General features: G+C 34.0%; 3 protein-coding genes across 7 annotated transcripts; 1 reads left to right on the top strand and 2 right to left on the bottom strand.

The window, feature by feature from the left end:
* Window positions 1–11: 11 nt before the first annotated feature.
* Window positions 12–5238, top strand: LOC106664585 (isochorismatase domain-containing protein 1-like). Of its 2 annotated transcripts, XM_014390455.2 has the most exons (5): window positions 12–95; window positions 317–658; window positions 719–928; window positions 2657–2773; window positions 2833–5238. In XM_014390455.2, the coding sequence occupies exons 2-5, from the start codon at window positions 527–529 to the stop codon at window positions 2974–2976; spliced, it is 603 nt and encodes a 200-aa protein (XP_014245941.1). In that variant the 5' UTR covers window positions 12–95; window positions 317–526; the 3' UTR covers window positions 2977–5238. The 2 variants fall into 2 exon arrangements, with proteins under 2 accessions (XP_014245941.1, XP_014245940.1); XM_014390454.2 differs by lacking the exon at window positions 12–95 and having other exon boundaries at window positions 114–658.
* A 1667-nt stretch (window positions 5239–6905) lies between these two features.
* LOC106664443 (deoxyuridine 5'-triphosphate nucleotidohydrolase) lies at window positions 6906–10725 on the bottom strand. Its single transcript, XM_014390145.2, has 4 exons — window positions 10481–10725; window positions 10260–10396; window positions 7737–7882; window positions 6906–7088 (listed from the first exon to the last, which is right to left on the bottom strand). Exons 1-4 carry the CDS (start codon window positions 10579–10581, stop codon window positions 7032–7034), a joined length of 441 nt encoding a protein of 146 aa, XP_014245631.1. The 5' UTR covers window positions 10582–10725; the 3' UTR covers window positions 6906–7031.
* Window positions 10726–13665: 2940 nt separating this feature from the next.
* LOC106664611 (anillin) lies at window positions 13666–26514 on the bottom strand. Of its 4 annotated transcripts, XM_014390504.2 has the most exons (23): window positions 26075–26514; window positions 22888–22990; window positions 22699–22830; window positions 22418–22623; window positions 22104–22271; window positions 21852–22015; window positions 21684–21794; window positions 21487–21623; window positions 21191–21390; window positions 21031–21123; window positions 20723–20827; window positions 17909–18074; window positions 17686–17842; window positions 17535–17619; window positions 17314–17469; window positions 17104–17238; window positions 16928–17047; window positions 16742–16862; window positions 14927–15067; window positions 14473–14870; window positions 14089–14283; window positions 13908–14023; window positions 13666–13852 (listed from the first exon to the last, which is right to left on the bottom strand). In XM_014390504.2, exons 1-23 carry the CDS (start codon window positions 26087–26089, stop codon window positions 13747–13749), a joined length of 3330 nt encoding a protein of 1109 aa, XP_014245990.1. In that variant the 5' UTR covers window positions 26090–26514; the 3' UTR covers window positions 13666–13746. The 4 variants fall into 4 exon arrangements, with proteins under 4 accessions (XP_014245990.1, XP_014245991.1, XP_014245992.1 ...); XM_014390505.2 differs by lacking the exon at window positions 20723–20827 and having other exon boundaries at window positions 26075–26512; XM_014390506.2 differs by lacking the exon at window positions 22104–22271 and having other exon boundaries at window positions 26075–26510.
* Between the last annotated feature and the right edge of the window lie 145 nt (window positions 26515–26659).

The following is a 26659-nucleotide window of genomic DNA, read 5'->3' as shown; positions in this document are numbered from 1 at the left end:
ACACACCTCGATGACAGTAACGTCATAATAGTTCTGAATGCGGGTTTTCACGTGATCTTTTAAAATGACGTATTAATAATTACTTCAAAAAAAAGGTAATGTAGGTGATGAATATATTTTATGAAATATCGATTTTAATTTTATGATTTATGATTGTCACAGTGAAAATAAAATCGTGCATAATTCATCGGTGCACATAGTATTTTTCTTAATGTTTAGACCTCAGGTGTTATATTTCTTTGTATATTGTGTGTGTTTTAGTATTTAATTTACAGGCATGATTAAAAAATTAATTTGCTTTGGTATAATTCAGCAGTAGTAGAAAAAGCAGCGAGTGGGGGCTCTGTCGAATGTCGACTGTCATTGACTTGTGTCAAATCGAGTCGGACCTGTGTGGTTATGGATTTTACGCAATGGTATTTCCAAGGATCCACAGGTGTTTTTCGCATTTCGTTTTAACGTACAGTTGCTCAGGGGTTCTCGATTAAAAGAGCCACGTGAACATAGCCCACCGCAGCATATTTCCATGTCCTCGACAGTAGTCAATTTCGGCCTACTGCCACCTAAACGGACAGTGTTCCTGCTTTGTGACATCCAGGACAAATACAGACCCGAGGCGGTTTACTTCAACGAGATAGTAGAGTCGGCTAGTAAACTAGTGAGTTATCATAAACGAGATAAAACATTCTTTATCTATTACCTTAACGATTTTGTATAGTGCCAGGCTGCCAAGATCCTGGACATCCCGCTGCTTGTCACCGAACAGAAACTGGAGACGATGGGCAAGACAGTATCAGAATTGGACATTAGCCATGCTGAAGGTGTTTACGAGAAAACCAAGCTGAGCATGCTCACCCCTGCTGTGACGGAGAAATTGGACTCTTTGTGCAAAGGGAACGTCCTTTGTGTTGTGCTATTTGGTCTAGAGGTATTACTCTCCTAAGATTCCATTACTTTACAGGTACTCAATTTTTTTAACATTAAATAATTAAGTTTAATTGTCTTAAAAAATCAAACGAGTCTGTCATTTCAATCGTTTAATTTTCTGTACTAGAACTTCTCAAGACATCGATGAAAAAATCACAATTTACTTTGTACGTTTATTAACCCTCAAACAGAATGGGTCAGATCCGACACAGCGGTTCATTTTACCTGTTCTTCACTGTCCCCTTTTATTGTCGGTGGTCGTCGGCCAGGAACCCTACCTGCCAGTCGTCCATCATCTAGTGTAGTGACTGTTATCGGATAATTGAATTTGTCTTCCTCATTCCAGTTTTCTCTTCAGTTCAGGCCCTCTTATTCCAGGCTGCTTCCTACCCAACATAACAATAATATTACTAACGACTTATTTCACAGTTTTGATTTGAAAATGTCTTGGTAACAACTGTTTCGCCTGAGGAAGTTCTAGCTGAGTTTTTTCATCAGGACAAAAGGTCCCTGACCCGTATCTGTCAGAAGCGGAAGATGGTAGTCTCATGAACAGTGATATTGAACTATTTTTGACTGTAATGAGGACGAATGCTTAAAGTCTGATGGGTTCGCACTAGGGAGGCAAAGAACCAGTCTTTGAAACAATCAGAAAAGCCTTTTCGCTTAACATATTCACAAAGCTCTTTTTCGAACGTGATTACTCACCTGCCTGACCATAAAGAGATTGCACGGGGGAGGGTAACATATGAAAAAACAATAATTTCACTTTTTGTGACTAACGAAATGATAGGAAACATAATAAAAAAAAATAGAGAACTCGATACTCAAGCTCAGTGAACCGCTCTATTCATTACCTTTGTTGTTGGCAGCCCCAGATGGAACTGTCATATTCGTATATTAAGACAGCAAAATGTTGTCAAAAAAAATATAAAAAATTTATTTCATGTAAGATATCAATAAATGTTATTATACAATGAAAATTATTGTTACCAACTTATGTGTACCAAAAACCTCATCAAAAAGAGTACCGTGTATTTCACCTCAAACTATACCGTTTTGAGGTTTAACATTTTCTTTCTCCCTGTTCACTGCAGTTTTTTTAACTTATTGTACTCCTCCCTGGCTTCATTTTTGGTAGCTTGCAACGACACTAAGTGAACTGAGTCGTCCCCGGTGTTCTTCCATCGAAGAAATTTTCAAAGAGAGTCAGGACCGGGTCGCTGAGATTCAATCCTGCCCTGGAACCTCCATTGATGAGTGAGTCAACTTTTTATTGTGACCTACCCTTTTGTATCAGAATAAAGTCCATACGTGATGGTGAGAATCGAACCATGACCACTGGATTTACTAGCCAATAATCTAATAATGCCTTAACAACTCTGCTACATGGTATCTATTACCTCTGTTGTAACATCCAACAGTAAAGTAAAATTAAAGTCACTGTCAGACAAGTTGCATAGAAGGTGTCGGACCACTGTAGAATACATTTTTCAAATTATTCTTCAAAACAAATTCCAAGGGGAATGTCAGAGTTCATTTTGGTGCAGCCTTTATCAACCCAGTCTGCATATTCTGATATCTGATGTTCTGGTATCTGTGTAGAAAAAATAAGCAAGAATAAAACAGACCAGGATAATTTTGTCTGTATAAAATTCATTACAACATTTTGAAAACGTTTATTTATTTGAAAAAGGTGTGTTATTTTGTAAGAAAAATTTTATTTCAGACTCACATAACCATCGAGCAAAGTGCGGCTGAGCTGAGGGCTCTCGGCCTTCAGGTGCACGTGGTGGCTGATTCTTGTACGTCCAGAACCCAAGAGGACCGCCTTTTGGCGCTGAAGGTATTTCAATTTATCGAATTTTCAATTTTGAACTTTTAAAATTTATCAAATCGTTCCAGAGACTCCAGCAAATCGGCTGTTTCATCACCACTACCGAGAGTGTGTTGTTCAAATGCTTGGCAGACCAGGAAAATCCCAATTTCACCAAGATACAATCCCTTCTGAGAAGTCCTATTTCTCCTACGGGACTTACCAGTTTATAAACTTTCCTGTCTATATTTAACTGAGTAAATTTGTCTTACCTTTAAGATTGGCACTGGTTACTGCGTTAAAAATTTACTTTAAGGCCAATTGCGCAGTAATTCTTCCATTTGACAAATAAAAGCCAGTAATTTATTATTTGAAGTTAATTGAACTGTTTTTAGTATTTCTAAAGAAATATGATTCAATTCCTTGTACAAACTAGTCAGATTATAAATTTATTTAATATAAAGTTCAACAGAATTTTAAATTATTTTTTAAAAGCGCATTATATTTATTTTAAAAAAAAAAGGCCTCTTTTATGCTACCAAATTTCATTTTAAATTAATTTTGGCAAATGTTTCATCATTTTCTGAAACAGAAGTCCATGCGATGCCAAATAATTGAAGAATATAAAAGGTTGGTTACCCAATATGTACTTTATTGAAATTGTTATTTAAATTAAAATCTTAATTAAGCACGTGTGTGGGCACGCACATACACATAATTTTAAAATCTATGAGAAAAAAGACGTCTTCTATCGTGTTAATGGTTAGGGACCATTTGGACGTTACTTTAAGTGAAAGGTGAATGCGTAGAATTAGAACCGCTTAAAAATAAATACTTATTAAAATGCAAACACATCAAATTGCTTGCTTATATAGCACATAAAAAATACATTGATCCACAAAAAAAAAAAAAAAAAAAAAGTCGCTCATTGAAATATTCACTTGCGGGCCTCCTGACGTGTTATTTATAACTCAGCAAGCTTTGAACAGTCTCAGGACTAATGTTGACATTACGAGCATTTCGAAGGTGGCGGGGGCCATCTCAGAATATAGAATCCCCAGGTTCTGTTGCTCTCGATTGGCCCAGGCCACTTGTGACAGGAACCAGTCTCCCGATACTGATTGATATCTGGATGGTTGTTTCAGGCAGTCTGATAATACGCGCACCAAACGGTTGACTAAACCCTTCTTCAATCAATGCGAGTGCAGTAGCTACTTGCTCCTCAGAAATGACTATTTTAAAGCAAAAAAGGAAGTTTAAAACTAATGACTCTTCACTCAAGAAATCAAAACTAAATGGAGAGATCTGTTTGGAAGTAATGAACATTATGGACCTTTGTGCAAAAGAGTAAAGAAAGCAATTAGTGATGGGTATCAAAATAATGTTAAATAACGCTTTATAAACACATTCCATTGAAAATATTAAAATAAAGTCACAAATTAAACAAAAAACTAAGTGCATTTTTTTCTTTTTTTGTGGAGCAATGTATATAAAAAAATGTAAGCTTTAATTGTTCACATAAATGTATGAATACTTTTCTATTGCCATGTATCTGTTCTGGACAATAGTTGATGACAAATGTGATGTATGCTGTTTAATTTCCCAATTTTTGCACACACAAAAAAAAATAGATTACTTTGTTGAGTTAATAAATTACTGAAGTGTAGTGATTCACTTCTTAAGCCGCTCTAATAAAAATGAAATAACACCCTTGTATCTAATAAATGCGTTTCTATTTAGCTTCAATTTTAAATAAATAAACTACAGGCGTTCCTCTTAATTTTAGAAAAGCTCAAATTAAAAGTATTAAAACTTCTGCCGTCTAACTTGTGCCAATTCAATAAGTCTTGTCATAAACTATGCCTTACAACGGACAAATTATTTTAGAGAAATTAATTGCAATTTATTGTAATCAAATCGCTATTTAACTCAGCAATAAAAAAAGACTGAATTATTGCACTATCATATACTTTTGTTTCTTGTACACAAGAGACAAGCAATTTTATAATAAAAAGGAAACGCTTAGGTTGTTTTATTATATTGTTAAAGATGTTATCAACCTGTGTTATTAAAAGGTGTTTACATTTTGCCTCGCTTATTCATAGTCTAAAAATAAATGTCCAGATATTTCTGTACAAATTATTCAATGATAATACAATATTATACTTTGTGTTAAATTTTCCTCCCTCCAGTTAATGTTAGCAATTTGAGAAACCAAAAATTGATCACCTGATTTTGAATCCTTGTTATTTTCTGCCTCATAAAAGGAAATTTTTTATTAGAAAAGTAGTGATTTACCATTGGTCTGATTTGTTATTTGTTTTGTTATTTAAGTTTTTAACTTGTTATTTTTGTTATCATAAATTGTCATGCTTTCGGTTAATTAAAAAAAATTACACGCTAATTTATATCGTATGATATAATTTTGCTTTTATCTGGTTGCAATATCAACTTTTTAAAGTATGTGTATTGTAATAAACTATATTTTTGCACTATATTATATTTTTATCATTACTTTCCTCCTTTTCAAAATGTTTCCCTACTTTTGAAAGTGAATTTACTTATTGTTTTCAATCTAGTAGTCTCTTAAGTCTCACCTTGCTTATACCCTGACCACAATACAAGGCGGCGAAATGAATAAATGCACCTCACAGCCGAAACAGCATAAATAATAATAATATTCTTTATTATTTGTATAGAACATAACAATTAAACACATAAATAAGAAAAATGAGGTATTATACAGCATGGAAAAAGAAAATCCATCTGCTGGTTAATATAAAGTCGCTGGATAATATAAAGTGATACTGCTTTTTTTTACAGTTGAAGGAAAAAGTAAGAACTAATAAGGGAAAAAAATAAAGAAAACAATGAAGATTAAAGAAAAGCAGATTCATTAGAAATTAAATTCCACCACAATTCATGCCAGTAATGCCAGACCTGTCGAGCATATTTAATTAAATTCCTAAACTTTTACTTTAAGCGGGTCTTTTGCAATTATAGAGTAATTCAAGTGTAAACTGCAGATCTGTGACAAAATGTTGCATTCAGCCAAAAAATGAACAATTTTCTCCCTAACACCTGAACTGCATAGAGGACAACCGACACCGTTCATTTCCCAGAACCCGAAAGGAGGTGCCATTCAGATATAAAGGATCACCTCTGAACTTGATTGGCCAGCGAAGTTCACTCAAAGCAAGCCTTGCAAGTTATATATAATTAGCCTTAACATGCCTGAGCAAAACAGCATAAATGCATGGACCAGAATGTTCATAAATAACCAAAAATTACAATGAATTTATAATTAAAATATTGGAGAATTTTAATTAAATATTAATCACAAGGGGATGAGGCTTTGGATGTGAATCACTTTTTTTAATACAAGACCAAAAATTTATTACAAGCCCTAGCCTTCTTGCCAAGGAGCCAATTTTTTCTGCTTTTGTAGTGCATGTATTTTAATGTTATTATGTATCAGTTGATTTTTTTTTTTTTTTTAATCTGTTTTCTTATTTTGTTAGTCTCTCGAAGGTACCTCAGGTTGTCAAATTACTATTAATGGGACAAAAACACAAACATTTGCTCACTTCCCTCCAACCTTGGATAGTGCATAAACCCCCTCGCAATGACCTGGTGAAGAGCTAGCAGACACCCACAGAAACATGCCCTCCCCCACGGTGCGTTGTACTGGATATTCCAATGATGCCGATATCCTTTTACATCACATAATAATACAAGTCTGGACACATTCTCTCCCCCAGAGTGCTCGATATTCCTTCAGTCTAGTATCACCTAGTCCGTTGCCTACTCATGTCAGTTATGCCTAACTCATGTTAATATAATTATTATAACTGCAGTTCGTAGCATTTTATCATTTATCCTATGTTTGTTCTATGGCAGCATTTTTTCAGCCAAATAATAATTACATAAAAAATGAAAACAAATTAATCTTTTTTTTTAATTTTCTTATTTCCTTCTTCTTCACTTCTTTGAAGTTTTATTTTTCATATTTTTTTTAAATGCCCTACATTCGAACATGACATAATTACAAATGGGCTTGTTTTCAAAAACATTGACACGCCAAGGGTTAATACAACCTGTGCTGTTGCAAACCGTAGTTTAAAAAAAAAAGAAGAGGGAATCAGAAATTTTTTCACAATAATTAACACTAATCAAAAACCATTTTGTATTTATATCAAAGAACAATACATCAATGTACAAATATTAGAGGATGATAATAACAATCAATAAAAAATGCAATCACAAAGGTTAAAGATTCTTAAATAAACTAGTTTACACCTGTCGACCCAAATCCACCAGTGCCTCTTTCAGTTTCTTTAATCTCCTGTCAAAACATTAGGAAAGAAATTAGTGAAGAACAACATACTTATCAAAAGTATAAGCTAATCATGCATCCTTATACACGCTACTTTATTTACTTTCTTATGCCAAAGGAATATAACTGGATGAAAAACAAAAACTGGAAACTTTGATAAAGCCCAGCCCAAATGTTTCATTGTAAATGCAGTGAGAACTAATGGTTTTGTTAAAGAACCACCATGTTGATTTGCATATTCAAAGAATATTATTTTTTGATTATCTGAAGTCTTCCCTACTATGCTATTTTTGTTTACATCCCCCCTGACCTCTGATTAGATCCAATCCTTTCACTTTCAAATGCTAGCTGAACACCAACCCACGTCCCGCGATCGTTCCACAAAGACAGAAAGTGTTCATATTTTTAATTTCTAATTGTATTTTATTTTATTAGATAACAATAATAACTTAGAAAATGATTACTCCTTCAAATTAATTTTGCACCTCAAAAATCGTAATAGGAGATGAAATATCTTGCAGATCTTGTGACATCCAGTGCATACTTGTCATAAATATAAAACCATAAACCAAAATTGTACGAAACATAATAATTATGAATATGCGACGTATTGAAGAAAAAAAATTATATTATTTTTGTTTTAATTAATTTACTGACCTCCACTTCTTGAAGTGAAGGGTAGAAAATTTTTTCACAGATCAGTTGTGCAATCCTATCGCCTTCCTTAACATGGAAATCTTCAGAACCATGGTTGAACAGAACGACACCAACATTCCCTCTATAATCAGCATCGATGACTCCAGCTGAAAACAGGATATCAATTGTATTAATAAAAGTATTTACATATAAATTACATCAGACTTATATGCTACTGGTGTGGAATCTTTAATTTTGGAAAAAAGAGTGAGAAGAGTTTTATAGTTTTTGAAGACTATTTTAAAGTTATAAGAAGAGAGAAAAGTGTTTAATTTGTGATAGGCCATTAACGAATGGAATGGAAATGTATATTGGTTTGTCTGTGTTTGGTAGAATTGATGTAATATTATTAGTAATAGTAGATGTTTAATGTTGAGTTGATTATTCGGGTTTTTTTTGTGGTAGTGATTGTTATGTAGGATATGTTTGTACATCTTTATGTTCTTGTGGTGAAAAATTCTTGGCTTAGGGTAATAATTCTGTGAAGTAACCCTCTGGCCGTGTTTATTATTGTAAGAAGGGGATGGTGTGATGTAAAGTTGAGTTAACGATCTGTGTTGCTTGGTTTTTGATACCAATCTGTGATTAATGTGCCATCTGATTGTTTTATTACGAGTGCATCTAAAAATGGTATTTTTTTGTTGTTTTCGATTTCATGTGTAAATTGTAAGCATGGGTGAAAACTGTTAAATATATTTAATGTAGTTTGAATTTGGTCTGTGAGAACTACTGTCAATTAATTACGTCTGCAAGTATTGGGCTTAGGTTGCTATGCCTAATAGTTGATGCTAAAGAGAAATTAATTCCCTTACAATTAGTCATTGATCACCATTATTGTTAGAGCAAACAAACTAACTTAAATTATTGAAAACCAATATATGCAAAAAAAAGTGTCACAACACAAAAAGCGGTAGTTTTTTAGGAGTAGAACAGCTGTATTTTTAAAGGTTTGTATTTTCGCTTAAATATAGGATAAACGAAAGACATTAACTGATGGATCATGACAGTATTTATTGCCAACGACCGTAATGGCATGAACTTAAGACATAAGTCAAAAAAGTAAAATTCCATCTGTCTCTCCTGTAAAATTTTCGTTTTTGAATTGTGCCACTTTTCTTGTGGGTGTGCGATATGACCTCAAAAAGTACTCCTTCGTCGTCAAGGATTGTGACAGAAGAGGCTTGGAAAAGCTCATTTGGGCTCCAAAAACTATCAAATTTTATAGGAACTAAACAATTCGAGCACACGACCATAATTAAATCAGACACCCCATCTTAGAAATGGGGACTGACTATATGATCCCGGATTCTTTATAACATCCTATAAAGTCGCAACAGACTATAAATGAGAGGAAGAACTCAAGGGAGCAACAGATACAATGATATGGTATACAGAGAGCTCCAAAACAAACGAAGGAGCAGGATCGAGTGTTTTTTATTTCGGTTTTTCAAGCAGAAATACATGCCATCAACGCTTGTGTTCTAGAAAATATTTTAAAAAAAGACGCTGGCAAAAAATCCTTTTAAGATCTGATAGCCAAGCAGCTATTAATAAAGTATTAGCATGTAAAAACACATCAAAATTAGTCAGTGAATGCTTCCAAATCGCCAAAACCTGGGGAACACAACAAGCTGATGATATCTTGGGTTTTTCGGGGAATTTTGGGTAAAAAAAAAGCAGACACACTGGCCAGAGGAGGATCTGCAAGACCATTACCCAAACCTATACTTGAGATAGCAAAAACAAATACAGAATCCTCCATCGCAGAATGGATCCAAATAAAACCAAAGGAGAAGTGGATAAACTCTAGCAGCGCTAGACAAAGTAAACTAATGTTAAAACAACCCTCACCTAGATTGGCAAACTCACTGCTGCAGTTGGAGAGGGCTAGACTTAGAGGAGTGATAGAACTATTAACTGGCATCTGGGAAAATATCTACACAACATGGGCATATATAATGATCCCATCTGCACATTACGCAACGAGGAGGAGTTACCAGCCACCCAAATCATATTCAAATACGAAGCAACAGCTCAACCTAGTGTACAGGAAAAACCTAGGGAATGAAAATGCAGCAGTAACAGTTAATGACCAAATACTTCTTAGAAGAAGATTGAGTCGACTGCACTGAACTAGGGAACTAGGAAGGAACAATAAGCCAGAAGGCTGCAGTGCCTGGAGAGCACAAACCCCGCTTCCTAATTTCATCATCATCATCAAGAACTGTGGCAAATTACAGCTCTCACCCTCATTCCATATTACTTGATTGACAAGTCACAACTCTCACGCGTGGTTATCACTTTTGGCCACGATGAACTCTCTTAACGACAGATAGGACACGGTCCTGATGCACAGTATAACAACTCTATTCTTGTAAAGAAACAAAAGCATGCTCCATCATTATGATGTAATGATTGCGATGCTTATAGTAAGGTGTATGCTGTTTTCATCTTTACATGGACAGGTGGTTTTTTTTTATTTACCTCCGACGTCTATGTGATTTTTCCAGGCCAACCCTGATCGTGGGGCGATTCTGCCGTAGCAGCCCTCAGGTAGGTCGATCTGCAGATCCGTCTTGACCAACCCCTTGCCCCTCGCCGGAATCACGTAGTCATACGCGCTATAAACGGAGGAAATATTATTTAAATTAACTAAAATAACTAATAAATAAAATAATAACTAAAACGATTTTCAAATAACGTACCTTCTCAGATCGAAGCCGGCCGCTTTCTGAGACCCGATAACCGGAGCAAAGGCCTTTTCGGTGAGCTTGATGTATCTGAGAACGGCTTTCTCTCCCGGCATAGTGAATCTTGGATTTGTACAAAACTTATTTAAGTCTGAAAAAGCTAGGGACTTTGGTGCTTTGGGTTGTTCTTAGTAAGATTATAGAGGAACTGACGAAAGGAAGACTACACAAATCTGAACTTAACGAGCGCGCTTTTGCGCCTTATTGACGGAATCATCTATCGATATATCAAAATATATTTCCTCTATAAAAGCTATATTTTAAATAACATGAAAAACAAAATATTCTAGAGATATTATATTTCTTAACGAAGCATTTGTTTGTAATGACCAGCTCTCATACTTTCAATAAACATTTTTATTCAATATTCTGAAAGGAATTTTAATTATTTTGCAAAACCACTAGTTGAAGCATGTACAAAAATGTCAGTAGTGAGATGTACATAAAGATCAAAGTTCTAAAGAAACGACAATTTTTTATTTAATAACAAACTAAAAAAACTAAGTCGATTGAATGTTTCAAAAGTAGTACTTAATTATACTTTATATATTTAATAAATTAAATTCAAATTGTGAAAATCGATGAAAGGTCATACTCGATGGTGGCCATCTAGAGGTATGAAGCTAGATTCCCTCCAGCGGTAAAAACAAGGATTTTTGAGTTTTTGCACAATAAATTTTCTTTTTTGTGTTTATACTGCTTTACTAAGTACCAAATGATTTGTTTTAATATTTTTTTTATTTTTTCATTGCTCCGAAGAGATGGGAAGGAGAAAGTTCTGGGGTGGGTGCTCACATACTTTGATCAACTAAAACTTGCTTCGTTCTCTTCAACTATTATTCCAAATTTTTTTAAACCAAAACTTCTGATTCAACAGAACGCTTTCCTGTGGGGAAAAACCTGCAGTATTTATTTGAAAAGTACATGTATCAAAATTTTAAACAGTTTTTGCAGACGGGTTGATCTCAGGTCAATTGCAATCTAAAGGCCAGTTGCTAGATTCCCTCCAGCGGTAAAAATATGGATTTTTGCGTTTTTGACTAATAAACTTTTCAACTAATAACGTTTTTTTTGTGATTAAACTGCTTTACTAAGTACCAAATGATTTGTATTGATGTTTTCCTTATTTTGCCATTGCTCTGTAAAGATGGGAAGGAGCAGGGTTTGCGATAGTGCTCACATGCTTTGCTCGATTAAACATTTCTTCCACTATTATTCCAAATTTTTTTAATGCCAAAACTTCTGATTCAACAGAACGCTTTCCTGAGGGGAGAAACCTGCAGTATTTACTAGAAAAGTACAAATATAAAAGTTTAAAAAAGTGTTGGCAGACAGGTTGATATCAGGTCAATTCCCATGTAGGCCAGTTGCTAGATTCCCTCTAGGGGTAAAAACATAGTTTTTGACTAATAAACTTTACTTTTTTGTGTTTAAACTGCTTTACAAAGTGACAAATGATTTGTATTAATGTTTTCCTTTTAGGCATTAGACTACTTGTAGATCCTAGTTTTTTAGGGTATTTAGGCTGTTCCAGACAATTTTTGAGTTGAACTGGAGATAATTTAGGCTTAGAATTATCAGCTGGCTGACTCTGCTCGGAGAGCCGTACAACTGGCTGACTATCTTAAGTATTATTATTGTTGTACCCTTGAGCTTTTTGTTATTTATTTCATGTATACATGTTTAAATGGCTAGTTTGGCTAGAAAGCTCTTGTGGAAAGGAGGGCCATATGGTACTCTTAGTAGGCCTCTTGTCCATGCCTGGACCATTTCCCATCTTTTTCACAGAAGAGCTCCATGTTTAACTTCGTTTATTTTTCCAATTAGCTCTCTTTACAATAATGCATGCTATTCTTTGGACATGTGATGTTCTGTTGATAAAATAGTTTAAAAAAACTAAAATGTGCCTCAAGTTGACTTGAAGTATTGTGCTAAAATTGTTAGAATTTTGTTATAAGCATTACTGCCTTGGTATAACCAACTTATTGTACTTTTATAATAGAGAAAATACTTTTTGTTACATTGCCAAAATGAAACTTTCAAAATTTATTATTGCAAAATTAAGACGTTTGCCTCGCATTACCAAGCAATGCCATGTGATAGTTTGGCAAAGAACGTTACCAACAGTGATGATTTATGAACCCCGGGGTCCTAATGATGACACAACATGAGTATAAAAATAAAGACGTTCTATCATAAAATAAATCCAAATTGCTGAACAAAATTAAGACAGTTAGAACCAGGCATAAGAAAGAACATTCACAGATTTTCATATAAAAAGTGGATAAGCAGGACTCAAACCTACGACCTCTGGAGGCCATGGGTTCAAGTCCGACTTGTGACATGTTTTCAACTCGACCATATTTTGAATAAAAATAATAAATCAATTAAAGTTTGATTAAAAGTTGAGTTGCTTTTTGTATGATCAAGCTCCTGTCTGAGCATGTCATGACTGCCTGTCTTCTACAATATTATTAACTCAACATTATTTTAATTATGAAAAATTTAAAAACTAAGTGGAACAATTTAATTGCTGCAGTACAAATAAAATTAGGATCTCATATTAGTCACCTAGTAGTATTGGGTTCAAATCCCAGCATTGCTCTTGGACTTTTTAACACCTTTAATTTCTATTTGCCCACAACTGTGCTTTTTGGCTAATAATTAAACAAATTCATTTACAAACTTTAAACAATCATTAATGAGTTTTTATTGTGCATTTAGTAGTTGTAACTATCTTCTTTGAAAAGAGCATTTAACATTTTACATTTATTTTACGTCTTACGTCAAAGCACAACTGTGTACAAGACGTTACTGTGACCAATTTGGACAGACGGAGTGGAACTTGGAGTGGGCTTCTGCCAAGCACTTCAATATTAAAGCCAACAATTCTTTCAACCTAAAGCCCCTTGAAAAATTGTCAAAGCTCTTTCCACACCAAAATTAAGACATTAAGACAAAAGACGATGACTGACCTGAAATTTGTTCAAGGAAGTTGAAAAAAAAAAAAAAAATTACACATATCGTTTATCTTGATGCTACTGTTTTTGTTTGTACATATCATTTTTTATTCTTTCGAGCTAAAGTGATTACAGTAATTAATTAAAATACATCTATATAAAATCACACAATATAAAAACTATATAAAGGATTAATATATTAATATTATATCATAACAATTAAAATAGTAAATGTACATGGTAAATAAATCAGGTTTAAATTCAATGCTTGGTTTGATTTCCCCAAGCTGAGAGAAGGTACAACGATTTGTTGATCGCTTTGCACCAACCAATCCTGTCTTCGATACTGTCCGCTGATACCAAATGTCTAAAAGTGGCAAACAATTAGCGAAATATAATATTAAAAATATAGATAAAGGTACCTTGTGCCACCAATGTTTTCCAATACGAAAGTGTGAGGCCTTGCGCAAACGTCACGACTGACAAGGCCGACTTCCCGTTTCAGACATTGTGAAAGATCGATTGTGTCAATTGGTATCTGCCAAGGCAAAAAAAAAAAAAAATTAAATGAGGAATAAATAATTGGTGTATTTTTAAATATACTTTTTCATTTTCATGCTCTGGGTATGCCCATAAGGATATTATCGTGCCAGAAAGCACACCCCATCGTCGTCTCCAGGCGCCGAAACCGGAAATTTCTTCAAATAGAGTTAGGAACCCTTTATAGACAAGATCGGTTTTGAGTTGCGTTGTCATTTTCACCTCCAGACTTCCATCTATAGGCGCTCCGTATGGAACCTAAATCGATAATTACACATAAAACATTACAGGAATAAATTAAAATTTAGTGTACTTTGTATATTACTAATTTTATTTATTTCATAATTGTAACAAGAAAAAATTAGAGTATTTCAAACTCTTGTAAGTGTAATAAGACTAAAGATGAAGTTTGTGTCAAATCAATTGAAAATATAAATATTGCTTTACCTTACTTAAGGAAAATTTTGTCCTGTTTATCTCTCTTAGGGAAAACACGGCAAAACCGACCAATTGGAATGCTGGAGATCTAACAGCATTTGGTCCACCGGGGCTTTCGACAACTCTTTGGGTCTTATTCGACTTCTTTTGCGGCGTCAATCTCAACTTATCTTTCTTCCTGTCAATGCCATATTTCACTTCATGAGGGATGAAGTCTGATGAGGACTCGGTGCTGAGCCTGTAGACTTCCAGCGTAATGGTAAAATCTGGGTATAACTTCTCGAATTTCAACGGTTTTGTAAATAAGATCCTGTTCTCTCGCCTGCTTGCGGGTAATGCCTGAGTAGCCAAAACAGTCGCACCGCATGTCGCCAGACAGACGAAATTGTCAACTTTTTCCATCGAGCCTGTTAAAAATGGAACGTTAGTTTTTTATTGGTAGAAAAATAAAAAATTGACTTACAAGGCACTGGCTTTATTGGCAGAGTCAACTGTTCAATTGTGAGATCGCCCCTCTCGTGATCCTGAGGAGGAGGTCCAGGTTTTAGTTTCTTCTCAACCTTTAACCTTTCTATTTCATGCATTGCTGCAACCCTTCTAGATGCTAAAAAATTTGATATATTTTGTATACAATAATTTAACACGTTAAAAAAAAAATCAAAAGAATGTACACGGACATTCATGCATGGACTCTAATTTTCTCTTTCCTATGATTTACGTTAACAGCAGTCGGCCTTGTTATTAAAACATTATGCACTATGACAACATTGGCCTATTATGTAATCTCCATTATTATCTAGAGCTTTTCATTAAGCTGAAGGATATTTATCAGATCCCAAGCTTTGTTAAGGGCACCCGTGGGTATCCTTCAGGCCTTGGTTTTTCCTCCCTGAAGAGTAGAAACCTCAGCCTGTATAGGCCTTTGCACCAGCAGAGGTTCTGTTGCTTCTTCTTCTTTCTGGCAATATCTGCAAAGGCTTTTTGCTGATGCTCCGAGTCTGTACTGTTTGAGGTTACAATAAATAAACGTGTGACGCTTAAATCCATCATTCTAGTTTGAAATAGAGTGGCACATGTATTGGTCACCAGTTCAAACTTGAGTGTCCAAAATAAATTGTACTGTCCTCATAGTTCGTACTACTGGTCAGCCAACTAAATGTTCGGTGCAGTGATGATTTCAGAGATTTCAATCTCAAAGACAGGGAAGGTCAGCAGGCCTTTTATTGTAAACAATGAGCAACTCACAATGTTGATTGAAGAAAAGACAACCAGGGAAATTTTGGAAGAACATAATGTTGACCACTTAAACGTTGTTCATCCTCTGGAGCAAATTGGTAAAGTAAAGAAGCTCAACAAGTGGGTACTGCACAAACTAACCGAACCCAAAGAAATTGACGGTTTGAAATTTGCAAGTCTCTTCTGTTGCACCATCAAAACGATCTATTTGTTGATCAAATCATCGCGAGTGATGAGAAATGGATTCTGTATGATAACAGATGTACAGGTCAGTGGTTTGACAAGGATGAAGCGTCAAAACACTTTCCGAAACCAAATCTGCACAAAAACAAAATTATAGTGACTATTTGGGGTGTACTGCTGGAGTTGTTAATTATAATTTCCTGAATTATGGTGGTTATATCACAGCAGAGAAATGTTGCCAAGAAGTTGACAAAATTCACAGAAAACTGAAATATCTTTGTCCATCATTGGTAAACTGTAGGGGCCGATTCTTCTTCACGATAACACAGACCACATGTCACAACTTCCTGTTGTGAGTCCAAACTTAAGGACTTCGGATATGAAACCTTACCACACCCTTCATATTCACCAGACCTCTCGCTTACAGACTTCCACTCTTTTAGGCATTTTGATCTTGAGGGATAAAATTTTTAAAGAACAAGGCGAAACCGAAAACACCTTCCAAGACTATTGTGAGTTGAAATAAAGATTTTTATGTCAGTGGAGTAAAAGTGCTTACTACACGTTAGCAAAGATGTCTAGATTTTGATGGAAATTATTTTGAATAAATTTTCTTTATTTTATAACATATAAAAATAGTTTTGACTTTTCGAAATCTGCTTTATTTTTGCACCCGCCCATAGGCTGACTTTGGAATCAACTACTACTCCTTTCTTAACAGCCTCTTTAGAAGATAATAAAATATCACTTTTATAAAGCTGAAAGTTGAAATTTAAAAAAACAAAAACCTACATACACATTTATTATATCTTTTGAAGTTGAACTTTTCTTAGGTATAATTTATTTAACCCATTCTTACTTGCAAGAAGGAGTAATCGTTCCGCTTCCACTTGTTCAGGAGAACCAGTAAATTCTATTCTTGAATGGCAGAGGTTCAAAGCCTGAGACGCTTGAGAAATTATTGTAGTTTGTTTCACCATCTATAAATAAAATTCATGTACAATTTTGACAATGGTTTATCCCCAAACATTTCAAACGAGCTTACTTCATTTTCCAACTCCTTCACTCTTTCTTTGACCTTTATTTCTTCAGGAATTTCTTCTTTTGGTTGGTCCCAGTCTCTAACATTTTCATGAACTCTTATTTCCTTTTTTACAGGTGTCGCCTAGAGAAGAGAAAAAGTTTAAATAGATGCGCATATATAAATTTGTGAAATATTACCAGTGTCCCTTGTTTTCTATACATAGACACAGTGTGTACTAGAGTAATTGGTTTCTTATTGCTTTCTTCGCTAAAAAATTTGAAACTGTCACTCATTGTTGAACTAGATGGATGTGATGATAAACTTGGTTCAGTCTGGAATCCCATAAAAATTAATAAGTACGAAAGTTTAAATAGAAACAGAAATAATTTATATTATAAATTACTGACCTCTGAACTAAAACTTTCCTTTGATCTTTTAGGGGGTGAAACACCACCGAGAGCCTCGTCCAAGAAATCATCCATTTCATGCATGACCTTAGATTCCTGTTCGGACAGCGAGTCTGTCATAGTATTTGAATTGTTGTTCGAAAAATTTGATGCTCTCTATATTAACAAAATGAACAATTATTAACAGTCAAAAGAAAAAACAAATTTAAGAGGGAACAGACTTTAAAGCTGGTTTTGGAAATCCTGGAAGCTTCTATGATCGCTTGGCCAAGAGATATACTCGTCTCTCCTGATCCTGAACTATTTCTTTAAAAAAATTATGATTATGGATTGTTTCAAAATTTGAAAATAAAACTAAATTTTTATTCTTACCCATCTGACTCGTCGGTATTATGTTCTGAATACTGAGTGTCATGCTCTGAATCTAAAGCGTCAGACTCAGTCTCAATGTCAGACACACTAGGGTAAAGACGTCCGGGTTTGGGCGGTGAAATTCGAATAGGTTTGATTTCATTAAGCCCAATGTAGCCTTGAACAAATAAAATATAAATTGCTGTCTTGTTTTAAGCTAATATAAAATATGTAATATATTCACCATCGGATTTCCTTGGGCTGCGAGTATACGACTTTTTTCTCTCGATTGGAGAAACAACTTCATCCTGTACCATTCCTCTCACCGGACTAAGGGTGCCCATACGAATCCTCTTCGGTGAAGAACACTGCTGAGGCTTATGTGGTGTTGTGGGACTATCATCATCATTCTAATACACAAGTAATAAATGTAATAATAAATAAAATTATACAAAATTTACAGTGACAAAGAAAAGTTTATACTGAATTGTAAGAAAATGTGCCTATGTACTATTTAACCACTGTTGGCGGAAATTTGTTTTTGTTGAATTACTCATTTCAATGACAGTATTATAAAAAATATATTTTAATTATGTATACTTTCAGTGAGTGATTGACAATCTGCCTAAAAACATTAATTCTATTTTACAAATTTGGTAATGGTTGGATTAACTCAGGTTGAACTGACCATGTTTATAAATCTATAAGATACCACAACTTATTTAAATTTTTTCTAAAAGAAGGTTTCGTCAATGTAATTTGACACCTCAGATCTGAACACTAAATTTTGAATGAATTTTCGATAAATTTATAAAATCATTTCAATCAAATTCTGCCTATTCCAAGCTGCGACTATGGGACTACGGTAAGGTAGAGCTAAGATTTCCGCAAGTTCTTGAGTCGGCTAAGTCGTAACTCGTCCCCAATGAGACCACACTTGCCCAAACGTACACAGGTTATCGACATGGCACCAATTGAGTTAGTTAGCACTCTTAGTTGAAACAAGGAGACTGCTTTAAAGCACACATTACATACAACTGACAAGAGTGGGCTTAATAAAGTGAAAAAGAGGGTCCACATAATAAAGTATAATTCTAAGTTCTTAGCAGTTCTGCACCTGTGGTACTGGCCAAGTGCTTGTAATAAACAAATCTCAAAGCTGATCTTGGCATTTTATGGTTTTATGAGGCCAACAATTCCGCACTCAACCCTGGATGTAAAAAGAAATGAAAATTTTTAAAAACCTCGAGGTATATGTAGAAATTGTAGACAAAAATAAAAAATGGGGCCATATCAAACAAAAAATAACAAACAGATTTTTTAACATTGACTAAAAGATGAGATTTCTTCATGATGAACCTGGTTTGGTTGCTTATGATCAAATTGGTTTATTTATCTTGTATTTTTTTGGGTGGGGGTCGGAGTAGCCCAGTCGATAGTGTATCAAACTCTCGGCTTGTAGGTCCCACCGCCACCATTGCCCTCGGAATTTTTGACTCTTCCCACAAAAATATTGTTCATACTATGCACTCTGGCCTTGAGAAACAAGGCAATTAAAAATTGGAGAAAAACATTGCGTTTTGCTTCTCATCATCTGCCCAATAGGCCAAAACAACCGGAAACGACCAAATACAGATTGATAATCCGTGGCTTGACTATTTTTGGTCTGCAGACTAGAGCTGACACTTCAAAAACACAAAACAGCAAGGATAGAGACAGACCATCAACCAAATATAAAAAATAAACTAAAGTCAAAGATATTTACATAGCAGTCTTATCAAATAATTACTTAGTAATTTAAAAAATAGTGAGGAAATGATAGCACTATCATAAGAGGAAGAAGGCAAAGGAGGAAAAAGGAAATCCGACAGAAAGTAGGAGAATAATAAACACTACTGAGAAGTACTGCATTGAGCTTGACAAAAACAAAAATAAACTAATCGAGCACAGTGCAGAGTTCATTTAACAGTATTTTTCTTAGTCCTTTTCATTATGACTAGCAGCTATTTGCGCGTTCTGACCCAACGTTCTTGGAATTTCCTGTGTATGTAATTTAAAGAAACAGGAGATTTTCAAAAAAATGCTGTTTACAAAATGAAATGTTAGATATACATTTATCCATGAAACCATATTGCAAATGTTGGGAATCGCCCAAACCATACAGTCAACTCATGCCCTAGGCGGGTTGCCAGCAGGCACAAATCCGCTTACATTCTCGTCCCCATTGGTTGACTCAACTCAGCATTCGTTCTTCTCACCATTCGCTAGTTGAGTCAACTGAGTTCACAATAGAAAGCGTTGCCATTGAAAGTTTTGATGATGAACAGTTCTTTGAAAACATAAGTATTAGTCCTGCGATATGGGAAATGAAGAGACGAGTATAGTGATAAAATTAAAATGTGTGAAAATTGTAGGGAAGAGGTACAGCAATAGTTGTGAGAAAGCGCTCATTTCCCGATTTTGTAACAATGGATGAATCTGCACTTTTCTTTGACGGGGTTTTCTCCTTTTTATGCTTCTCTCCATCCTTCTCACTCAGCTTTCAACATCGTACTGATCTAGGATGGGAAGAGAAATTGAATCCACAAGTTGCCTGGTGGTACACCAGCCAAGAAAAATCTTCACATGACAGTTAACGAACTCCTTCGGGGGGCCTCACAGGAAGAAACAGATTTCTATTAAAAATAAACAGGACAAATACCTCAAGAAATTTGTTAAGTGGCACAGAAAGTACTCAAATCTCTTAATGGTCAGAAACTATTAATCAATAAAATTAATTAATCAACAAAATAAGTCGTTGTGGATATGAGGTCTTAAATCACAATTTTGAGAGCTGCAAATATTCTACAAATATCTTCTTAACTAAAGTTAACTAAAGATTAGTTAACTTTGTGTGAAAATTTAAAGTATACTGTCATATTACTGCTTTTGAAAAAAAAAAAAAATACTTTTTTTAATTTTGGAGATAAACTTATAGACTAAAGATGGTTTAAAAAAGAAACAGTGCATAAGCAAAAGCGTGTCGTGTGAATACTATAAGCATTAAAAGCGGCTTTACCATGTTCATGCTTCGAGAGAAAGCCCATCTCAAAGTGCTGCAAGGGGAAAAAAGAGGAGGAGGCATAGGAGGTGGTTTGGGGATGCAAAGTGTGTTTCCTTCCTCCTGTACAAATCAAAAATAAATTAGGGACCTTATTCCAATGGTTTAATTTACAAATAGCTGTTATCAATGAAAATTATAAATAAATAAAAACTGTTGAAACCAAAAAAAGCTGTTAGTTTTTTAATTTTTTTTTTAATGCCATGCAAACAAATATACCAAAAATCCTATTTAAAATAGAAAAAAATATTGTTACACAAACATACATTTGAAACAGTATGGGCCCAAATCCTTTTACCAGAATAGGACTCCAGTGGGGGCATTGGGGGTGGTTTGGGTATATGGTTATTTTCTTCCACCTGCACAAAGACATTGTTAGCGGGCCTGCCACAACATAACACTCATATAGTCTTCACACTATGTTACATTTGTTTTGGTAGTCGAGGGGTCTAAGCCGGGCAATCCAGCTCTCCTCTTCTCCCAACGGTTTTTAAGTTCTTCTATCTCCTGTTGTCGTTCCAAAATCGACTCTGTTACCTTGTCCCTGGGCCTATCGGTCGGCGATGGCGTTATTTTATTCCAGCTAAGCTTTCCCGGAACTTTTACATTTTGGGTGGCTTGCGAGGCTAGGAGGTATAATTTAACATTTAGATTTTAAATGATAAAACAATAAAAAGATTGTTTATATTTTGTGGTTTAAAATGACTGAGAAATTTGCATACCCTGAACTTGATTAAATTTTGATGAAGTGAGCTTTGGACCAGATTCAGATGATGCTAATATTTTCGCTGGTACTGGTGTGCCAAAAGGGACTTTTGGCAAAATTACATCTCCTTTATTCTTTTCAAAAAGTGCCTTTCTATAAATTTATTTCCATAATTATTAACATTTTAATAAAAATATTTTATCACATAATTACCGTTCCATTATGCTCAGTTCTGTTGGGTCTTTAACAGTTTTATTGGGAGAAGTTGAATATTTGGCTGCTAGTTCCATGACTGCAGGGCCATTCTTTTTTGGAGATATAAATCTAAAAAGTTTTGCTGTTTACTAAAAAACACATAAATCTGTCTAATATTTTTCTTACCTTTTCGGAGGGCTTTTCTCTTTAACTGGTGAAGTCGTTACTTCTGGAGTTTGGTGTTTTGTATTTCTTTCGTTAGTGCTACATTTTACCGGGCTTGTATGTGGAGATTTATAATCGTATATTAAATGCTGTTGTGAATCACATCGTTGGTAGCCTTGGGCTTCCTGTAAAATGGACAACATGCGATTATTCTGATCTAAAATGAGACAAATTTTTCTAACTAAAACACATCAACACTAGACAAATACACACCAAAGATTGAATGATTTTATTGTCCCAACCCACGTTTTTCTGAGGCAAAGGGCTTTTTGATGGGGATGTTTTTAAATAATTATTACATGTCTTATCCACCGATGGCCTCAAAAATTTTTGGGATTGTAATGGTTGAGCATCTTTCAGGACAGGTATGGTTTTTGTTTCCTGGGAAAATATCACAATTCATGCAACACATATTGGTTAGTTTAACACAATTCTACCTTTGGTGAAACACATTAAACATAAATACAAACATAACATATATACAGATATATTTTTTTAATAATGAATATAATTTTTTTTTTAAATACCGGATCTTTTATCTTAAAATTGACTTTTTTGTCTGACTGGTCTTCCCAATTGTTGATCACTTTGGCGAGGGCAGCAAGCCTCTGTGCTCTTGCTTCTGCTAAACGATCCTTACCGCGGGGCTTTCCATCGCTGCAGCTTTCCTCATGGGAAGGTGAAAATCGTACATGAGGTTTGTGGATGGGTGAGGATGGTCCTGGAGATTGATCTGAACAGATTTTTTTGTTTAACAATTAAATTCCTAATATAACAAATAGAAGAAGCCATCTGAACTAAAATTTACCAGAATAAAGTGAGCTGAGTTTCTGCAACCTTTCATTTGTCACTTTACTTAAGTGTCCTCCATTGGATGTAGAATTTTCCTTATCCTCCTCAGTTTGTTTTTTGTTCCTTTTCACGACAATCTCATGTCTTGCTGTTTTGAATGTTTTATTAGTAAATAATTAAATATGAACAATTAAACATTTCTTACTTGAAATCACGGCTTTAAACTGATCATTTTCAGAGTCTGTCAATTCTTCTTCCATATGTTTTTTCAGTTCTGCCCTTTTCAGCTCTGAACGAGCAATTAGCCTCTGCACAAAAAAATAAAAATGTTAAAGTGGAAAGAAATCAACACAGAGGCTGAAGTCTGATTGTTAGAAGTCAATTTGATCATTCCAACTTCAAATACTCTCTTACAAAAATAAAATTAAAAAATAGATAAAACTAATGCTAAAATAGCATGTCTTTCCTAAAAACACAATATTTCATTTTCATCTAAAAGCTGTCAAGATATTGGTTACTAAAGCACACAAACTTTGACAACATAAATAGAGGGACAGAGTTTAAAGTTCAGTTTAGACGATAAATGAACTATGAATATACAATGAACTATTTTGTAAATATGTGGGACAAAAAGATAACAGGCCAGTATTTGTTTTTAAATAACTACAATAACATTACATCTGAATAGGACAAAACAGTGAATGCAGACAAAAAGATCATTAGCGATCAAATTTGAAGTTCATCACCCTGCAGAAAACACAAAGAAATCTCACAATAAAATATCACTGTAAATGCAAAAATGTATATTGTTATTTCTGCAACTGATTTAACAATGGAAAAGTAAGTATTTCGCTTAATGTGGAAGCGTACTAGGTCCATAACCCAGAGGCTCGAATGAATGAACTCAAAAGAAAAATAATTAACAATGTTAGTTTGGCACTAACAACTCAATTGAATGAAACAGAAAACAATTAAGAAATCTTACACAAAGAACAATTCAAAGACAAAAAGGAAACAATTTTTTTTTAATTAAAAAAAACCTCCAACTTCCTTCCATTAATCAAAAATTGCAGACTGGTGAGACTCCTTAGCAATTTGGCTCAAGAAGAAGGTAAAATTTTTCTCTTCGCTCCGAGTCTGAGCAGGGCTGAGGGGATGCAGAGGAGTCCGAAATTAATAACTGTTATAATATAATAAGTAATGAATTATAATGTAATAATTAATAAGTAATGAAAATTTTATTTGAAATTATTGTTATACTAAATTGTGAATACATTTTCAGAAGGTTCCAATAAACAGCAGTGGTTCTTTCATTAAATTGGTCTAATTTTTACAAATTTAAAGGTTTTTTAATATTTACTTTTAGACAATCTTGGCTCACTTTAATGTTTTATGATGTTTCTTAAAACTAGCATCCAATAAATAGTTTAAATGTTTAATAAAATCATAAAAATAATATTTTCAACTTGGATCTTTAAGCAGTTTATACTAAAACATTTCCAAACAATTAATTATTTTAAACAAATCCCTTCGATACATTCACAGTGTATGTTACAAAATATGGCTTCTTTGATGATTCTCCCTAGTATGAATCTGAATTTACAGTCAGATAAAAATTCGGGCTCTTCGAAATAGCATATAGTTCTGTGGTTTATGTTTTCTCATAAGCGTTTGATAATGTAGGCAGTAATGAAATATTGGCCGATAGTTTTTTTTTCTCTTTTTGTAAATAGGTATAACTTTTAAACAATCTTGGTTCACTTTAATGCCGCTATGAGGTTTCTTACAACAAGCATTTAATAAATAGTTTTAAAAAAACATAAAAATAACATTTTCATTGTTGATTTTCAACTTGTATCTGTAAGCAATTGTTTTTTGCAAAACCTTTGCAAACTATTATTCTTTTACAATTATATCTTCCAAACAGTCCTGGGTGTATGTGACAAAATTGAATATGGCTTCTTCAGTACTTCTCCCTAGTCTGAATCCAAATTGGGAATCACAAAAAACTTTCTGCTATTCGAAATAGCATATCTTCTGTAGTTCATGTTTCCTCATAAAACTTTGATAATGTAGACAGTAATGAAATATCGGCCTATACTTTGTAGAGAGGTATAACTATAGCTACTTATGGACAATTTTGGTTCGCTATAATGCTGCTAGGAAGTATCTTACAAGCGTTTAATAAATAGTTTAAATGTTTAATAAAATCATACAAATAATATTTTCAAGACTGATTTTGGTTTTCGGATCTGTAAGCTTTTTTTTTGTAAAAGTTTCCAAATAATAGATTATCTTTCAAACACACCAATTGTCAACACTAAAACATGTTTCAGTCGAAATAAAAGATTTTGATTCGCCTTTCCAAATAAAAAATAACAGGTACTAAAAGTTCTATTGTTGTTGTTTATATATTGTATTGTTCTATTTTCCATTAAATTGGGCAAATTTCAACATTAAAATATTGTACATCTCTGAGGCCTAGATCCAACAAAAGTGTTAGTGTCAGAATTAAGATCTTGATCTGCCTTTTCATGAAGCTTATGAATGAAATATAACAAATAATAAAAGTTCCATTTGGCATTATTGTTATCATAAATTATGAATAAATCTTCAAAATGTTCCAGTAATGGAAAATGGTGGTTAAATTGGACTAATTTCAACAATAAAATTGTGTTGATATCTGAGGACTAGAGCCAACAAAGGTGTTATGGTCTGAATTACGATCTTGATCTGCCTTTTCATGAAGCTTATAAATGAAATATAACAAATATTAAAAGTTACATTTGGCATTATTGTTATCATAAATGATGAATAAATCTTCAAAATGTTCCAGTAATGGAAAATGGTGGTTAAATTGGACAAATTTCAACAATAAAATTGTGTTGATATCTGAGGACTAGAGCCAACAAAGGTTTATGGTCTTTATTACGATCTTGATCTGCCTTTTCATGAAGCTTATAAATGAAATATAACAAATAATAAAAGTTACATTTGGCATTATTGTTATCATAAATTATGAATAAATCTTCAGAATGTTCCAGTAATGGAAAATGGTGGTTAAATTGGACAATTTCAACAATAAAATTGTGTAGAACTCTGAGGACTAGAGCCAACAATGATGTTACAGACAGAAGAGAGATTTTAATCTGACTTTTAGCACTGTTTAAGACTGAAAAATAATAAATAAAAGTTTATGTAGTGTTATTTTTCCGGTAGTGCGAATCGATAGCGTTTGTTTCAGAAAATTGGTCAGGCCTCTGAGGTCCAAAGCCAAAATCAAAAGGTGTTACTGTCAGGATCAAGAGTCGCAGATATATGTGATGAAGCTCCACTGATTTTGCCCAAACTCAAGATATTTACAAGTATATAATTGATAACAGCCGACTTACATCAGAGAAATCCATAGTGAAGACTTTATCGGAGAATGAGGCTCAAAAGGGATTATGGATCCGAAAAGGAAAAACAGAAAAAGCGGCTCCAGCCCAAGACAGGATCAGACATTCGCTCGGTTCGCAACGGCCGAACTGAACTTACCACTTCCCACTTCACAGGTTGAACGGGTGGAGTAACGAACTTTTTCGAATCCCTCCGATCGATTATCGATTTACACTTAGTCAAGCATATTTACAACGTTTTATTAATGTTTATTATTAGAACATTACAGTCTTTACAGATGTCGGATTAGAGTTGGTCGTTCTTCAATGACGAGGACACATGTAAAACAATTAATTCAAAGCAGACAAATGTCATTTTGAATTTTTACTCTTCGATCCTACATTTTAACTGCTTTCAAGAAAATCGATTGTTTGGAAACGTTTAAAAAACTGCTTACTGATTCAAGATCCATATTGCAAATAAATAATGAATAAAATTGAAAATAAATAATGAAAATATTATTTTTATGATTCTATTAAACATTTAAACTAATAAATGCTTTTATAAGAAACCTCATAGAAGCATCAAAGCAAAACAAG

The sequence above is a fragment of the Cimex lectularius genome, unplaced genomic scaffold (genome assembly GCF_000648675.2).
Source record: "Cimex lectularius strain Harlan isolate CLEC.00 unplaced genomic scaffold, Clec_2.1 scaffold112, whole genome shotgun sequence".
NCBI classification, from domain to species: Eukaryota; Metazoa; Arthropoda; class Insecta; order Hemiptera; family Cimicidae; genus Cimex; species Cimex lectularius.
Note: the sequence above shows the minus strand (reverse complement) of the source record. Positions and strands in the feature narration are given on the sequence as shown.